The 14191-nt window shown below is 39.8% G+C and overlaps 1 protein-coding gene across 1 annotated transcript; it reads left to right on the plus strand.

Moving 5' to 3' along the window:
* The first annotated feature begins 393 nt into the window (after positions 1 to 393).
* Positions 394 to 13919, plus strand: LOC103510870 (15-hydroxyprostaglandin dehydrogenase [NAD(+)]-like). Its single transcript, XM_026824806.1, has 6 exons — positions 394 to 512; positions 1367 to 1606; positions 2759 to 2882; positions 3189 to 3295; positions 10479 to 10594; positions 11907 to 13919. Exons 2-6 carry the CDS (start codon positions 1508 to 1510, stop codon positions 12025 to 12027), a joined length of 567 nt encoding a protein of 188 aa, XP_026680607.1. The 5' UTR covers positions 394 to 512; positions 1367 to 1507; the 3' UTR covers positions 12028 to 13919.
* The last annotated feature ends 272 nt before the right edge of the window (positions 13920 to 14191 follow it).

The following is a 14191-nucleotide window of genomic DNA, read 5'->3' on the forward strand; positions in this document are numbered from 1 at the left end:
TTCGCAATAATTTCCGAAGTTCATTTTTCGTGGTGATTTTTTGACTTCGGCAGTTACAGTCAAACCTCCTTTTTGTCAACTTAGTTTGGTCGGTAGCGCGTAAGCCTTGTAAGCGCTGGGCCGTGGGGTTTGATTCCCACCCGGAGTGGTTTTTGTCCTGAACAGATAATGTTCGTTCTCGGAACGGCTGGCTTTCTCCTATCCTATTCTCCTTCTCTCTTCGATTTCAGAACGATAAGACCTTAGCAGTTACAGTTCCTCCTATCAAACCTCTTTAAAAAAAGTTCCCGAAGAAAATTATAATTTGTTTGTATTTCCCCCAACTGACTTCTCTCATAAACTGAACTATGTACGACAGTAAAAAAGTTTACATTCACTAGTTTTCCAACCAGACAACACCTAACCCTAAAAGCGCGCTACAGCCCTGTTGTTTTCGCAATAATTTCCGAAGTTCATTTTTCGTGGTGATTTTTTGAAAAAACTTTTTACTTTTTAGTAGACAGTACAAACTGGTAGGTGTATTTAATCATTTAAATACTTAAATAACATAATATGCAAGAATAAATACAATTTATTTTTTCAAATAATAAATTTACACATGCTTTTTCGAGCAGTTTTTACGATAATCTATTAATGCTTTCTGGATTTATACATTTACAATAGCAAGAATAAATACAATTTATTTTTTTCAAATAATAAATTTACACATGCTTTTTCGAGCAGTTTTTACGATAATCTATTAATGCTTTCTGGATTTATACATTTACAATAAACGAAATTATAACAATAATCCTAACAGCCTGGCATGTTTGATTGTTCAAGTACTAGTCATGTAATGAAATTAGGATAGTTTATCATTCGGAGAACGACATTTGTGACAAGCATTTATGCTCAACACAATTGAAATTCCTTTTATTTCAAATCACTAATTCTTTGTGGTAAAGAAGAGCTTTTTCACATTTTTTGTGAATATCACAGCATTCAAGTGCCTCCTTTGGAGTCAATTTCCATATTTCAATAATATTTTTACATTGGTATTAATACCGTCATTGTTCGCTACTCAATTAAAATACGTGGTATACTCAATTGTCCTCATCAGGCTTAGTGTACCCCGAACTCCAAACACAGAGTTGAAATAGGTACTTTATCTATCATTTTATCATGTATGTTATGTATGTATTTCTGTACAAACTCACAAAGCTTATTCTTTGTTCATTCTCCTTTTTTTCTGGTTCTTTATAGGTATAGATAGCCCAAAAATACTTTGACCCCGCCGGAAATCGAACCTGGTACCTCCAGCGCGGCGTGCAAGCCTAGTGTGATACCCACTCGGCCATGGAGGTTGTTAAATTCCTTTTATTTCTAGGTATTCACACCATCAACATCGAAACACGTCCTCTGTGAAATGTCCAGATAACTTCCGGTTCAACTAGTTTGACCCCAGTGCTTCTGCTCCAATGATTTAAGACGTCTCGCGTCTGGATTGTAAAGTTGACATTGCGTTGCCATGGTGATGGATTTGAAGGGCAAAGTGGCCCTTGTTACCGGAGGGGCTGCAGGAATCGGCCGGGCCTACTGTGAGGAACTTCTTAAGTTTGGTGCTAAGGTAAGTGAGCTCTGAAGGTCTGTCCAAACATGGTCGACCGAATGTCGATCGACGTCGATTCACAATAAAATCACATCAATCGGCGATCGATAGAGAGCCGTCACCTAAGTGTGGACACACCTTGAGGTTAAAGACAGAGTGGAGAAGAGAGCTGAGCGCACAGAGTATCGAATAGGGAGAGGGAAGCGACGACAAGAGGATGAAGCGACAATAGATCAGTTGCGCTTACCTGGGTGATGTTTCAAAGTCATAGAGCAGGAAAAATGAGGACCAACGGAATTTTTCTTTTTCTCCTACGACTTCTAAATCCCGAGATAAATCGATTTAGAAAATACCGGTAAATCGTGAACTTTGACGTCACGGCATTACGCTCCCGTAGGCGAAGACGTCACATCAAATGTCCCGAGCAATGCTCCCTCGCAAGCAACGCATTTATGTGTTTGTGCGCATACGTTTCTGTGTATTTCTTTCTGCTCCTCCGCAAGCGTACTTGCATACTGGCGCTACCTAGCGGACGAAAAAAACAACTGCGTAAAGTCTGACGTCACATATCTTTGAACTCTTTCATTAGAACGGAAAATAAAAATTGAATTTTACAATTTTTAGACCTTTTAAAGTTATTTTTTCCGAGTTTTGACCTCAGATTTGGATTATTGACAACTTTTTACATAGGAGTCGACCATTTATTTATAATTTTTAACCATTTGCAACTGCTCCATTTCAAACCTCATAGAGTTGAGAGCAAAAAAAAACTCTGCCTTCGGATCCACTCTGTTTTTAGCTTCAGGTTCAGATACGCCCCTTAAAGCACGATTGCTAGTCTAGTTTGGAGAGATGTTTTTCAACACCAATAAAAAAAAAATAGAATATTTGTGTAAACGCCAGAAATAGAATATTTGTGTAAACGCCCCTTAAAGCACGATTGCTAGTCTAGTTTGGAGAGATGTTTTTCAACACCAATAAAAAAAAAATAGAATATTTGTGTAAACGCCAGAAAATACTTTATAACTATGCAATGTGCTCATCATACAATAGTATATTTCAATTTCCTTCTCCTAATGGTGATTGTGATTATTTGATTATTACCGATTTCACTTTCTATTATTATCTACCTATCTTTCAACTTCTACTTTCTATTACCAATCTATGTAGGTGTCGATATGTGACATCAACGATTCCGTTGGGGAAGATTTAGCGGAACAATGGCGGACCAAATACGGACCTAACAGAGCTATCTACTGCCCTTGTGACGTCACTGACTATCCACAGTTTGAAGGTAAAAGAACACCCAAATTCGATCATGTATGAGTTAAACCATGTTGACTAGATAAATTCGTCTTTTCCCGTGGTCAGACGGGGTCGGCGTTTTTCGTCAGCCTCTCAATCAGCCTTGGGGTAATTGCTTTGGGCTCACTTTTGGTTTTGGCTACAAAAATTTACAAGTGGATGCCCTTCGCATTCAACCTTTGCTATTTAGCAAGGGAAAATGCCATTTCTTTAGCAAGGGAAAATGATATTTCTTTAGCAAGGGACATTGCTATTTTTTCAAAATAAGGTAATAATGCACGTGTGTTGTTTTCAGAGGCGTTTCAGATCACGCTGCAGAAGTTAGGCGGTCTGGACATAGTCATCAACAATGCCGGGATATTCAATGATAGATTCTGGGAGCTTGAAGTTGACGTGAATCTGGTAAGTAGAAGTAGTAGTAGTTGTTGTTGTTGTTGTTGTCGTTGTTGTTGTTGTTGTTGTTGTTGTTGTTGTTGTTGTTGTTGTTGTTGTTGTTGTTGTTGTTGCTGAAGGGGAAATGAACTTCAGAAGAGAGAAAATCGTCTCGAATTTCGAAAGGAAAACACGACACAAATCCACCTGACCATCAGGTACTGAAGAGGCTGACCCAACTACAACTTTCTTTCAGAACTGGCTTGGTTCAGGCCACAAGAGAAGGGGAAGAGTGTCTTGCGATCTACTTTGAACTTGAGTGCCAGAGCCAGTCAGTCCCGGGTTTGATTCTCGGTAGGGCAGAACAACTAATTAACACCAGCTCCGTACACTACGCCACCGCGCCTAACGTGTTTGTCGGTCATAAAAATCGATTCGAAATAATATCTATTGACTTTAATAAAATGTGATAATAATATTAATCCAATATTAAAATGTGATGAATTCGTGCCGGGAGATGCGCTAACGTCAAGAGCTCGAATTAGGTCGCGAAATTTGAAATTTTTGGCCCACCGAGTTAGCATGGTTTAATTTAAAAAATGAAAACATCCCAGCCGTACTAACCACGTGAATTCGATCCGAAATAATATTGACTTTAATAAAATGTGATAATAATATTAATCCAATAATATTGACTTTAATAAAATGTGATGAATTCGTGCCGGGAGATGCGCTAACGTCAAGAGCTCGAATTGGGTCGCGAAATTTGAAATTTTTGGCCCACCGAGTTAGCATGGTTTAATTTAAAAAATGAAAACATCCCAGCCGTACTAACCACGTGAAAAACGTAGGGTATGTTTACATTCAAAAGCCGAGCCGGTATTTTCAATATTTCTGTTAACACGTGTGTGATTCAAAGTTAAGAAGTCCAGGTACCTCGTTAATTGGCGTTTTAAATCGTAATGGAATCCGAAATTTGAAGCTAAAAGTGTCAATTTTGAGTGTGAAAATGTAGAAGCTGTGATAACACAAAATGGATTCGAGATTTGGGTAAATCAATGCTTCGGCTGGAATCGAACCCGCGCTCTCCTCTGTTTACCAGGTAACCTAATACGTAAGTACCCAATACCTAATTGACCTAATATGTACATACATATATGTCTACTCATTCGTCCAGTAGTTAGGACCTATGTACCTATAATTGCATAAGGGAAAAAAACGACCAAAAAATTCATTATTGAAATTTATGTACCTAAGTCTACTCATTCGTCCAGTAGTTAGGACCTATGTACCTATAATTGCATAAGGGAAAAAAACGACCAAAAAATTCATTATTGAAATTTAATTGCCTAGGTACAGTAGCCTGACACCCTTTCACTCCGATGGTCTCAAATGCAGATTCCCCTGGAGGTCCATTCGCCATAACTAGAACCACCGATCGGTAGTTAATAGAATAGAATAGAATATACCTTGTTTATCCTGCCAGAATGAGACTGAAAAGTCCCTTTACTCCCGTAGTCTAAACAAGGTCTTATAATATAAGATTTCATAGGTAAAGTTTACAAATAAGTATATAAACCTTGCTTAACTTCAACCACGTTAAGGGCGATCAAAGAATTTGTTATGTCCACACATAGTCGACGGCTGTCGAAGTGTCGATCGATGTGGATCGACGAGGTGAATCTATGTAATCCAGGCAGTGTGGACGGGTCAGTAGACATAGATCGACGGCCGTTCGACTACGTGTGGACATACCTTTAGAGTCCCTGCAGAAGGATTCAGAAAAGCGCGATCAGCCCTTAGCAGTTATACCTACATTTCCCTCTATTAAACCTCTAGACAAAAAGCTTGTAGGTACAAACTCGGATTTTTTTTTTTTTTAAGAGGTTTGTTAGAGGGAACTGTAACTGCTAAGGTCTTATCGTCTCGAAACCGAAGAGAGAAGGTAGACAGGATAGGAGAAAGCCAGCCGCAGCCGTTCCCATACCGAACATTATCCGTCGAGGATAAAATTCGGCCCGGGCGAGAATCAAACCCGCGGCCTAGCGCGTAAAAGGCAGACGTGCTACCAACCTAGCTAATTAGGCTGACACTGAGAATTCATTTCCTTCTTTCATCACAATTCTTTTAGCGCGAGTAGACAGCATAGGAGAAAGCCATCCGCAGCCGTTCCCATACCGAACATTATCCGTCGAGGATAAAATCCGGCCCAGGGCGAGAATCGAACCCGCGGCCTAGCGCTTAAAAGGCAGACGTGCTACCAACCTAGCTAATTAGGCTGACACTGAGAATTCATTTCCTTCTTTCATCACAATTCTTTTAGCGCGAGTACGGAAAGTCTCATGTCTTGGCATTAAATTAATTGCCACTAATGACTCCCATTACTGTTTAATGAGGACCTTCCCCTCGTCCTATCAAGATGGCATACCGCACAGCAGACAGTTTGAGGAGGGCGACGAAAGTCTCATGTCTTGGCATTAAAATAATTGCCCCTAATGACTCCCATTACTGTTTAATGAGGACCTTCCCCTCGTCCTATCAAGATGGCATACCGCACAGCAGACAGTTTGAGGAGGGCGACAGACATTGAATCATGTAAACAAGTTCGCATACCTCGCGAGGTGCCGTTCTTAGAGCGACTGTCAAAAATTAACCGTTAGTGCTCACCATAGCAATACCTATTGTGGATTTCACTCGTACTTTTTCAGTCCCTAGAAAAGTCACATAATAAAATACAGTTAAAGTTAAGCTAACTGCCTGTTAATTTGATGCTAAGAGGCTGTTGGGGGCTAAGAAGATAACTATTATTTCAGTGAAAATTATGTAGTGATTTCGAAAAAAGTAAAAAGGATTTTTGCACGAACGAAGTAAGTTGTCAAATTTTCAAGAACTTTTTTACTCTCTATTTTTCAAGAGGTTTGATAGAGAGAACTATAACTGCTAAGGTCTTATCGTCCCGAAATTCGAAGGGAGAAGGAAAACAGGATAGGAGAAAGCCAGCCGTTCCGAGAACGAACATTATTCGTTCAGGATAAAATCCGCCCCTGAGCGGGAATCGCACCCGGAAATCTTAAGAAATTCTTTGCTGAAAGGACCTCTAGGTTTTTTTACTCTGGTAATGCCTCCACTTTTCACTACTCGACTAAAGTAGGTATCTACTCAATTGTCCTCACGATGCCAACAAAACTTCGACCTCGTCGGAAATCAAACCCGGTACCTCTAGCGTGCAAGCCTAGTGAGATACCCAGGACTATACAGAGAATATATTGATGCAGGATGGTAACCGCTTACTCAGGGTCATCGGTAGATGCAGGCGTTTGGTGATTTGCACGGCTGAAAGTGCCACCCGATTTGACTCATTTGGTTCACGTGATCGGTGGGATTTTCGTCCGTTTTTATTGCCAAACGAAATCAACGAGCCCGGATCGTCAAAGGAAAATGAAGCCACTACTTGGGATTTGGATTCTTGATCCATCAGCCAAAATTTTGGCTCCAACAAACAGCCCCCCAAAGGAAAATGAAACCTAAACTTGGTATTTAGATCCTCGATCCATAAGCCTGGATTGTCCGGCAAACGCCCATCAAAGGAAGATGAAATAAGCGGATACTTGGGATTTGGATCCTTCATGCTTTCATGAGCCAGAATTTTGAGAACATTACGCCCTGCCCGTCAAAGGAAAATGAAGTTCGTGCACCTCCCGGCACGCTTGATGTAGTGAAGATTTTAGGAAAATTCCCTTTGTAATGCGATCTACAAACCCATATTTTCAGTACCTAACTACCTATTTTAATTCTTTAGGTACAATAGAACCTCGATTATTTCAACCCCAAAATCGGCATTATTCTAGCTTTCAAAAGATTCGATAGGGTATATTTATTCCCTATTTTGTGCTTTTGTACCTAAATTTTGCCCTTTTTCTATTGTTTTATACGGAACTTCGATTATTTCAACTTTAATTAAGTATATCAACTACCCTCGGTCCCAATTAGTTGAAATAATCGAGGTTCTACTGTATATAGGGACATCATGGAAACGGTCTTTACCTATTAGGATCCTACCTACTTGGGATTTGGATCCTTCATGCTTTCATGAGCCAGAATTTTGAGAACAATAAATCATTACGCCCTGCCCGTCAAAGGAAAATGAAGTTCGTGCACCTCCCGGCACGCTTGATGTAGTGAAGATTTTAAGAAAATTCCCTTTGTACCTAATGCGATCTACAAACCCATATTTTCAGTAACTAGGTACCTATTTTAATTCCTTAGGTACAATAGAACCTCGATTATTTCAACCCCAAAATCGGCATTATTCTCTAGCTTTCAAAAGATTCGATTGGGTATTTATTCCCTATTTTGTGCTTTTGTACCTAAATTTTGCCCTTTTTCTATTGTTTTATACGGAACTTCGATTATTTCAACTTTAATTATGATCTTGTTTATTATTATTATTTTTTAATTCCAATGCAACTGGATTACGTCTGCCTTGGCCAGCCTGGTTAACTTGGGACGTAGCACGCCCGCTTTGCAAGCTCTAGGAGAGAAGGAAGACAGGATACAAATCCGCCCTGGGCGCAACCTAGCACTTACAAAGTAGACAGTAGACACGCTGCCCTCCAAGCTACCTAGGTTGGCTAAGAACGGAATCAATGGAGCAGTTGCAAATGGGTAAAAATTATAAATAAAAGGTCGATTCCTACGTAAAAAGTTGTCAATAATCCAAATCTGAGGTCAAAACTCGGAAAAAAATAACTTTAAAAGGTCTAAAATTCAATTTTTATTTTCCGTTCAAATGAAAGAGTTCAAAGATATGTCACGTCAGACTTTACGCAGTTGTTTTTTTTCGTCCGCTAGGTAGCGCCAGTATGCAAGTACGCTTGTGGAGGAGCAGAAAGAAATGCGCAGAAACGTATGCGCACAAACACTATAATGTGTTGCCTGCGAAGGAGCTTTGCTCGGGACATTTGATGTGACGTCACCGCCTACGGGAGCGTATGCCATGACGTCAAAGTCCAGTCGGAAAAAATAACTTTAAAAGGTCTAAAATTCAATTTTTATTTTCCGTTCAAATGAAAGAGTTCAAAGATAGGTATGTCACGTCAGACTTTACGCAGTTGTTTTTTTTTTCGTCCGCTAGGTAGCGCCAGTATGCAAGTACGCTTGCGGAGGAGCAGAAAGAAATGCGCAGAAACGTATGCGCACAAACACCTCTATGCACTATGCTCTCTGCGCTATGCTCTATGCGCTATGATCTCTGCGCTATGCTCTGTGCGCTATGCTCTCTGCGCTATGCTCTATGCGCTATGCTCTCTGCGCTATCCTCTATGCGCTACGCTCTCTGCGCTATCCTCTATGCGCTATGCTCTCTGCGCTATCCTCTATGCGCTATGCTCTCTGCGCTATCCTCTATGCGCTACGCTCTCTGCGCTATGCTCTCTGCTCCACTCTGTTCTTAGCCCAATGCAGTCGAATTTTAGTATTGAAATAAAACGGTCCAAATGATTCAGTAGTAAATCGCAAGGAGGTAAATTGAATAGAGATGTTTAAAGATTGAGTGATTTACAAAGAACGACTCTTTTCATTGAACTACTCAGTCGATGAGATCCTAACTCCCTATAAAAGTGAGTTACTTGTTTTAGTATCTGACTCATTGACTAAGTAGTTCACTGAAAGGAGTAGTTCTTTTTTATAACTCACTCACTCCTTGCACATCTCTAAACTTGACTCGATATTTTCGATGCCGGAATAATTTCATTTAATGCCATCCTTTATTGAAATAGTAAAATTCGACTTTTGGTGAATGGGGCTCAACCAAATGACAATTTTTTTCGAGGTAGAGTCCTATTCCGATGTAAAAGTACCCAAAAAGTGCATTGGCGCACTCATTTACAATAAACGAAATTATAACAATAATCCTAACAGCCTGGCATGTTTGATTGTTCAAGTACTAGTCATGTAATGAAATTAGGATAGTTTATCATTCGGAGAACGACATTTGTGACAAGCATTTATGCTCAACACAATTGAAATTCCTTTTATTTCAAATCACTAATTCTTTGTGGTAAAGAAGAGCTTTTTCACATTTTTTGTGAATATCACAGCATTCAAGTGCCTCCTTTGGAGTCAATTTCCATACTTCAATAATATTTTTACATTGGTATTAATACCGTCATTGTTCGCTACTCAATTAAAATACGTGGTATACTCAATTGTCCTCATCAGGCTTAGTGTACCCCGAACTCCAAACACAGAGTTGAAATAGGTACTTTATCTATCATTTTATCATGTATGTTATGTATGTATTTCTGTACAAACTCACAAAGCTTATTCTTTGTTCATTCTCCTTTTTTTCTGGTTCTTTATAGGTATAGATAGCCCAAAAATACTTTGACCCCGCCGGAAATCGAACCTGGTACCTCCAGCGCGGCGTGCAAGCCTAGTGTGATACCCACTCGGCCATGGAGGTTGTTAAATTCCTTTTATTTCTAGGTATTCACACCATCTGGTTTGACCCAAGTGCTTCTGCTCCAATGATTTAAGACGTCTCGCGTCTGGATTGTAAAGTTGACATTGCGTTGCCATGGTGATGGATTTGAAGGGCAAAGTGGCCCTTGTTACCGGAGGGGCTGCAGGAATCGGCCGGGCCTACTGTGAGGAACTTCTTAAGTTTGGTGCTAAGGTAAGTGAGCTCTGAAGGTCTGTCCAAACATGGTCGACCGAATGTCGATCGACGTCGATTCACAATAAAATCACATCAATCGGCGATCGATAGAGAGCCGTCACCTAAGTGTGGACACACCTTGAGGTTAAAGACAGAGTGGAGAAGAGAGCTGAGCGCACAGAGTATCGAATAGGGAGAGGGAAGCGACGACAAGAGGATGAAGCGACAATAGATCAGTTGCGCTTACCTGGGTGATGTTTCAAAGTCATAGAGCAGGAAAAATGAGGACCAACGGAATTTTTCTTTTTCTCCTACGACTTCTAAATCCCGAGATAAATCGATTTAGAAAATACCGGTAAATCGTGAACTTTGACGTCACGGCATTACGCTCCCGTAGGCGAAGACGTCACATCAAATGTCCCGAGCAATGCTCCCTCGCAAGCAACGCATTTATGTGTTTGTGCGCATACGTTTCTGTGTATTTCTTTCTGCTCCTCCGCAAGCGTACTTGCATACTGGCGCTACCTAGCGGACGAAAAAAACAACTGCGTAAAGTCTGACGTCACATCTACACAAACATCCACCACGCCAGAAGACATGCGGGCCGCGCTACTCAGTGACAAATACGAGGCCTTGTTCAAACGGGACTTTGCCTCACAGAACTTCCAGTCGTAAGTACCTGGCTACCCCTTTTGGATAGGCATGGATGCAAAAGAATGTGTCTTGAAGTAATGCGAAAGCGCTACCGAGGTACAATCTTTTTTTTTAAGTACCTTACTCGGTGGCGTAGTGGTCAAGACGCTCGCCTGGTAAACAGGAGGGCGTGGGTTCGATCCCCGCCGAGGTATGAAATTTTATCCTTACTTATTTGAGAATTTGATCACATATTAATCGAGCCCTAAGGGTTAGGTGGTAGAGAACGCCTCTGGCATTACCCTCACAATCTCACATAGTGGTTACCTTCCACCTAAGAGTCCATTATCAATATTAAAAGTTTTTTAGGACTTTTAAGTGGCAAGGTTCTCACTTACGTGAGCTCACGTGACGTGTGGCTGTCTTGTGGTCCACCACTGGACTACATTAAACAAATAATGGAGAATATGAGCGTCACAACCTACTATGATCTCAAGAGGAAGGCAGAAGACAGGGAAACAGGGTATACTGCAGTAAACCAGCCTTATTTTTTATAATGGTGTGGCTGTCTTGTGGTCCACCACTGGACTACATCAAACAAATAATGGATGATCTCAAGAGGAAGGCAGAAGACAGGGAAACATGGTATACTGCAGTAAACCAGCCTTATGGCTGTTAACCAATGATGATGATTATGGGAAAACTTTGAACTACATTTTTCTGACCGTCCATGGGTGGATTCAAACAACATTTTTTCAGTCCTTAGAAGGTCTGTTAAACTAACAGCCTGTTAAGTTCCATCTGATTTGTATAGGCTTTAACATGGCTGTTAAGCTAACAGGCTGTTAGGGCCTAAGAAGGTTAGACAGTATTCTATTCTATTCTATTAGACAAAGGAAAGACTACAACTTTTGTCCTTGATAACAAGGGGTGTAAGGTTTTTTTTTTTTTTTTTTTTTTTTTTTTTAAAGGGGGGCTGTCGCATCCTTGTCACATTTGACAGCTACATATCAAATTTCAACTCTCTAGCTCTTACCGTTCTCGAGATATTTTGTTTACAGACAGACAGACAGACAGACACACACACAGACAAAGCGGGTTACCACTGGACCAGCCGTGACCTTATGGCTGTTAAACAATGATGATGATTATGGGAAAACTTTGAACTACATTTTTCTGACCGTCCATGAGCTCCCGTGACGTGATAGTAGTGACGCGAACATTTTTGATCTTTTATAAAACTTGTGTCCTGAACTCCTGGAATAGTTCAAGTTAGCAGCCAAACCGTACAACGGAGGTCTTCTTTTTTCAATCTCTATCATTTATTTTGACTTTACTGTTTAATTTCAGGGCCCAGTCCGTAGGGCAGGCACTGATCCATGTTCTTCAGAAGGGTACCAGCGGCTCGGTGTGGGCAGTCGAAAACAATCAAATCCCAAGGGAGGTCAAATTTCCCGCCAACTATTATTAAATCTAACCTCTTCCTTTTCTCAACCCTTCATATCGCGAATTCTCGTCATTAAGGATGATCTCTCTAAAAGTACATTAGTACTTACAGGACTTTATTCAGAAAGAAAATTAATTGTGAATTGTAATTAATAAACTTCTCGTTAATTAATTAATCTCATCATTATGGAATCATCTTGAAACTGCTAAATTGTCTTGAAGATAAAATCAATCATTCTGATGTCCTCGAGTAAAAAATCGGCAAGGATTGACTACCTGTGGAACTTTTTTTAAGCAAGTAAAGTATCTTCTTTCCTAAATACTTTGTCCTAAACAAACCCTTATTAGTATTTTCTTTTAAAAATACTTTCTATGTTCTAAATAGGTTGATTTGGGGGTCACTTTGAGATTCCGAGACAGTGCAATTCTGAGACACCGACATTGAAGGTTTCAGATCTACAAACTAATTGAAGTAGTCCGATTTCAAAATAACCTAACAAGAAATCGAACTCAATCTTTCATGAAACTGCTTCCGAAGTTTTGAAGCATGTCATTTGAGACCTTCAAAGTTGGTGTCTCAAATTGGACTTGTCTCAAAATTACCCCAAACCACCCTACCTATCTTCTTTTCCTTCTTAAGCTTTAAAAACTAGGTAATTTCTTTTAGCTTTAATTTCTTCTTCAAGCAGTAATATAGGGCAGAACCATTAAAGGGACTTTTCCATCCAACCAAATTAATTTTGGGAGCTTTTTTTTTTTAACTATTTTGTTTGCATTTGTTAAGAGTGGTATTGTGATATGGTTTTTTCGTTTTCTCAGCTTAGCTGTTTTTTTAACTAGCTTATTTATTGGTTTTTTGAAAATATATATTGGAGTTTTTATTATTTTATATTTATTTAATCAAGGCTAATAACAAAGTAAAGCGGAAAGCTAAGAGCTTTTTCATCTCAGTTCTATGCGGTTTGTCGCTTCCCTCTATCATCACTCAACTCTACCTGCTTGATGACCTATGCTCTATGCGCTATGCTCTATGCTCTCTGCGCTATGCTCTCTGCTCCACTCTGTTTTTAGTCCAATGCAGTCGAATTTTAGTATTGAAATAAAACGGTCCAAATGATTCAGTAGTAGGTAAATTGCAGCTCAAGTAGTGGAGGGAGGGTACCCTATACCTCATGTGTTATAAAAGCGTATCCTTAAAAAAATGTAAACAAAAAACAAACCGCCATGTTGTGCTCATAAGAGTGGCGCGAATTTCAAATTTTGAGAACCGAATTTCAAAGTAAAATTCGACTTTTGGTGAATTCATTTAATAGTTGACTCAAATAACAAAGGTTCGCATTAGAAATGGAGATTCCTTTTTTTTCGGTAAGGCGCTTTAACTCTACTTGTTAAGTAGGTCGTTCGCGCCGACTCGGGTGGATTAAATTAAGTGGTACAGATTAATAGCTTTCAGATAGTTGATTAGGGAGTCAACGCCCTCCGGACTGTCAGACAGTACCGGAGGGGTAGGTAGGGAGGCGCGGATGTTGGCATGCAGATGACAGGACAAAATGTGGAAAACGGTAAGAGGATCGCCACAGCGGCAAGATGGCGGGAGGGTTCTTTTGAAGAGAAAACTGTGGGTGGCTCGAGTGTGACCGATCCTCATGCGACATAGAACAACCTCTTCATAGATTCCTATAATCACATATTTAAATGAGTTTGCATTTTTATAACAAAATGATCCTTTTTGAATTGAATTTTTACGTTTCTTTTTCTAATATATTTTATACAAAAAATAAACTCTAAAATATTAATAAACAATAAATAATTGATGAAAATAATCAAGTAAACAAAAATAAACAAATTTATACAATATTGAAAACATACAAGTTGTTTTACCTTGCTCAAATTTATCCTACAGTTTTCAGAATTCCCAAGGTTTTGAGTTAAAAGATTAAAAAAAAGTAAACTGTTTCACCGACGTTTTTCTTTCGTAGCAATGAAACAACTGTTTCCCTAGGCGCTTGTGGTCTGTGTCGGAGCATGCCCATCCCGTAGTTTGTCCCTCATCAGATGGCCGATAAGAGACACAATATTTCTCATTTAGGTGCTGGGTCAACACGAGAACGCGTGACTGGATGTTGCGGGGCCCACTCAGCCTCGTGAGGAAAATGAGTAGCTATGACATATAAATGCGCATAGCGACC

Source organism: Diaphorina citri, unplaced genomic scaffold (assembly GCF_000475195.1).
Source record: "Diaphorina citri unplaced genomic scaffold, Diaci psyllid genome assembly version 1.1 scaffold652, whole genome shotgun sequence".
Classification (NCBI taxonomy): Eukaryota; Metazoa; Arthropoda; class Insecta; order Hemiptera; family Psyllidae; genus Diaphorina; species Diaphorina citri.

Coding starts and splice junctions, on each gene's coding strand:
- LOC103510870 (XM_026824806.1), top strand. CDS start 1,508: ATGGTGATGGATTTGAAGGGCAAAGTGGCCCTTGTTACCGGAGGGGCT. Junction 1,607..2,758: donor TTCTTAAGTTTGGTGCTAAG/GTAAGTGAGCTC, acceptor CAATCTATGTAG/GTGTCGATATGTGACATCAA. Junction 10,595..11,906: donor GCCTCACAGAACTTCCAGTC/GTAAGTACCTGG, acceptor GTTTAATTTCAG/GGCCCAGTCCGTAGGGCAGG.